General features: G+C 40.8%; 1 protein-coding gene across 1 annotated transcript; it reads left to right on the top strand.

Moving 5' to 3' along the window:
• Positions 1-1,194: 1,194 nt before the first annotated feature.
• Positions 1,195-2,898, top strand: LOC127442763 (GTPase IMAP family member 9-like). The gene is made up of 2 exons (XM_051700932.1): positions 1,195-1,234; positions 1,703-2,898. Exons 1-2 carry the CDS (start codon positions 1,195-1,197, stop codon positions 2,761-2,763), a joined length of 1,101 nt encoding a protein of 366 aa, XP_051556892.1. The 3' UTR covers positions 2,764-2,898.
• The last annotated feature ends 595 nt before the right edge of the window (positions 2,899-3,493 follow it).

The following is a 3,493-nucleotide window of genomic DNA, read 5'->3' as shown; positions in this document are numbered from 1 at the left end:
GGTAACGCACTCAACAAGTCACGTGATAAGATGCGCGGATTGACGGTCTCAGACGCGGAGGCAACTGAGATTCGTCCTCCGATACCCGGATTGAGGCGAGTCACTACGCCACCACGAGGACTTAGAGCGCATTGGGAATTGGGCATTCCAGATTGGGGAGAAAAGGAGAGGAAAAAAATATAACAAGTAATTCCATCTATAGTAAACAGAATAATTATTATTTATTATTTATTTTTTTACTAATTGTACACATCACAATAAAAAGTCATATTATACACAATAAAAAGCAAGAGATCCGTCGTCCACAATCAGTTCAGCCCTGATGTCAATTTGTAGGCAAACCTGGAAGGCTTATTCGAGTAATAATAATAATAATAATAATAATAATAATACGCCATGAAATTTACTATGGGTCTTTAAAATAGGGATATTTAAATGATGTGTAAATATTGTGTATATAGTGTATAGTGTAAAATATTACTCACAGATAATATTTTATTACTAAACATTACACAGTGCATAGTAAAAGTTCAAATTAATGCACAGATAAATAGAAAATTATATTAATTGCATACTCTTACATTTTTATCAACTGTGTATCATATAAAACATTCAGAAAAAGCATTAGCAGAAATGTAAAATTCTTACCTGCTCATCTGAAATGCCTGTCTGCTTTCCTGACCCTGAAAAAAACAACTGATAATTTCTATGGATGCCTTTAACATCTCCACTGACTCCACATATGAGTCATGTGATATATTTCATGTTTTCTACATTTATACGATAGTTTTGTGTGGGTAACAGACCTACAGACTGATATTACACATGTTGTCAACCACTGACTGTCTTGTGAGTTTTATTCCTGCAGGGGGCGCTTGACGCTCTGAAAACCGAATCCTCCATACATCCACATTTAAATATCAGAACGTTTTATATCCATTTTGAGACATTTTACACAGGATAGTTATTTTTAATTTAAAAAAAATGATAGTTGCAAAGATTCATACTGTGAATGGAAATCCTCCTCAGCATTATCTGTAAGAGCATTTTAAAAAATCCTCATCCAGTAATAATAAACGACTGTGATTGGCTCATCCTGGAAAGCGCTGAGTAAAGTAACTGATACCATGTGATATGGCTTTCTATGCTAGAGGTTGATTGCGCGACACTAGTTGGGTGATACCAGCTCGAACAATGGAGGATTATGACAGACTAACAGTCACGCAGTTGCAACGTACGTTGATAAAAATATATAAAAAAGGACAGATGCATGATTGGGGGTCAGATGCATGATCACCCCCTTCACAGCATCTATGCCAATGCATGCATATATAGTAATTATATGTAGTTGGCAAAAAGGTATTTAGCATAGTCCAAAAACAGGACTAAAACAGTTCATGATAAGGGTCATGTTAGAATGCAGTCAGTCCCTCTGAAAGAAGCTGTGTTGCATAAGAGCTCATAGTGATTCTAACCTGCATGACTGTGATCCTTGGTTAAATCTGAATAGATGATTATCATTTGCATGATACTTATTTTGAATTGACATAATCACCTTTTCTCTCAGGAACAGACTGGCCACACAGTGTTCAGAGTCATCAAAGACAGAGATACCAAAGGTACCGAAACTCTACAGGGCAAAATCAGAGTTCAACTCAAACTGTTCCTTCAGAAGGACCATTTGGTGGTGGATAATTGACAGCAAACCCTCCATCAAACGAACTGCAACTGGTTCTGCTGGGTAAAACATGTGCAGGGAAAAGTGCTACAGGAAACACCATTTTGGGAGACAGAGAACGTTTTGTCGCTCAATTGAGCATGAGTTCAGTCACAAAAGAGTGCAAGCGAGAATGTGGAACACTGGGAGGACGAAACCTTGTGCTTGTAGACACACCTGCTCTGTTTGACACAGATCTAACAGTGGAGGAAGTACAACATGAAGTAGTACATTGTCTGGCTTTGTGTTTACCCGGTCTTCATGTATTTCTGTTGGTTATACCAATAGAGCGATATACGGAGGAGCATCAACACACAGTGGACATGATTCTGGAGATGTTTAATGAGGACATCACCCGTCACACCGTCATTATATTCTCCAATGCTGACAAACTTAAAGGAACCTCCATTGAGGATTTCATATCAAGACAACATAGCAGGATGCAAGATCTCGTGGGAAGATTTGGGAGGCGTTTCGTGGCCTTTGACAACACAGACCCTGCAAACCGAGGTCAGGTCATTCGACTTCTGGAGAAGGTGGATGAGTTGTTGGTGCAGAATGAGAACCGGCACTTCATCAATCAGATTTCACAGGTTGTGCTGGAATCCCAGAGGACAATAAAACAGAGGAGAGAAGCTGCCATGACTGAAAGAATTAAGAAAATTGCAGTTGAGGTACAAAAAATGGCTGATGCTCATTGGGGTGCATTCAAAGCGGCCATGGAAGAAGAGAGACAAGAAACAGCAAGAAAAAGGAAGCGTGTGCAAGGCAGAATTTATCAGATAAAAATGGATATTGAAAAGGAAGTTCAGCATGTGCGACCAATCCAAACAAGACTGATGCGTTTCAAAGCATCTCTGCAGAGGAAACTGGTGATCCTGAGAAGACTTGAGGAAAGAGAGATGGAGGAGGAGAGAGAGAGAAAGAGAATGAAGAAGAAAGAAAAGATGGACCTGGATATATGGATACAAGAAGAAGTGCAGAGGAGAAAGAGTGAAGAGATGAAGAAGAATGACAATAATTCAGATTACAGGGGGCCTGGGTAGCTCAGTGGTAAAAGACGCTGGCTACCACCCCTGGAGTTCGCTAGTTCACTAGTTCGAAACCCAGGGCGTGCTGAGTGACTCCAGCCAGGTCTCCTAAGCAACCAAATTGGCCTGGTTGCTAGGGAGGGTAGAGTCACATGGGGTAACCTCCTCGTGGTCACTATAATGTGGTTCTCGCTCTCGGTGGGGCGCGTGGTGAGTTGAGCGCGGATGCTGCGGTGGATGGTGTGAAGCCTCCACACGTGCTATGTCTCCGTGGCAACGCGCTCAACAAGCCACGTGATAAGATGCAACTGGGATTCACCCTCCGCCACCCGGATTGAGGCGAATCACTACGCGACCACAAGGACTTAAAAAGTGCACTGGGAATTGGGCATTCCAAATTGGGTGAAAAAGTTAAAAAATTAATTAAATAAATAAATAAATAAAATAATTCAGATTACACCAAAATGTTGACTATGCTTGCCACATTTCTATTGGGGTTCGGAGCCGGATTTGCACCCACACTCTTGCCGTTTCTGTTCCCTGCTGCTCCAGCAGTGGAATCCGGGTTGGCAGCAAATGTTTTATCCAGATTGCTGAGTGAAAAAATAATTCTGCATGCGCAAGATGATATTTTGAACGCACAAAAAAATATCTGCATGCGCAAGATGATATTTTGAGCGCACAAAAAACAAACAAAAAATTCTGCATGCGCAAGATGATATTTTGAGCACACAAAAATGTTCTG

This window comes from Myxocyprinus asiaticus, chromosome 6 (assembly GCF_019703515.2).
Source record: "Myxocyprinus asiaticus isolate MX2 ecotype Aquarium Trade chromosome 6, UBuf_Myxa_2, whole genome shotgun sequence".
NCBI classification, from domain to species: domain Eukaryota; kingdom Metazoa; phylum Chordata; class Actinopteri; order Cypriniformes; family Catostomidae; genus Myxocyprinus; species Myxocyprinus asiaticus.
The sequence above is the reverse complement of the archived record's forward strand: the minus strand, read 5'-3'. Positions and strand labels throughout refer to the sequence as shown.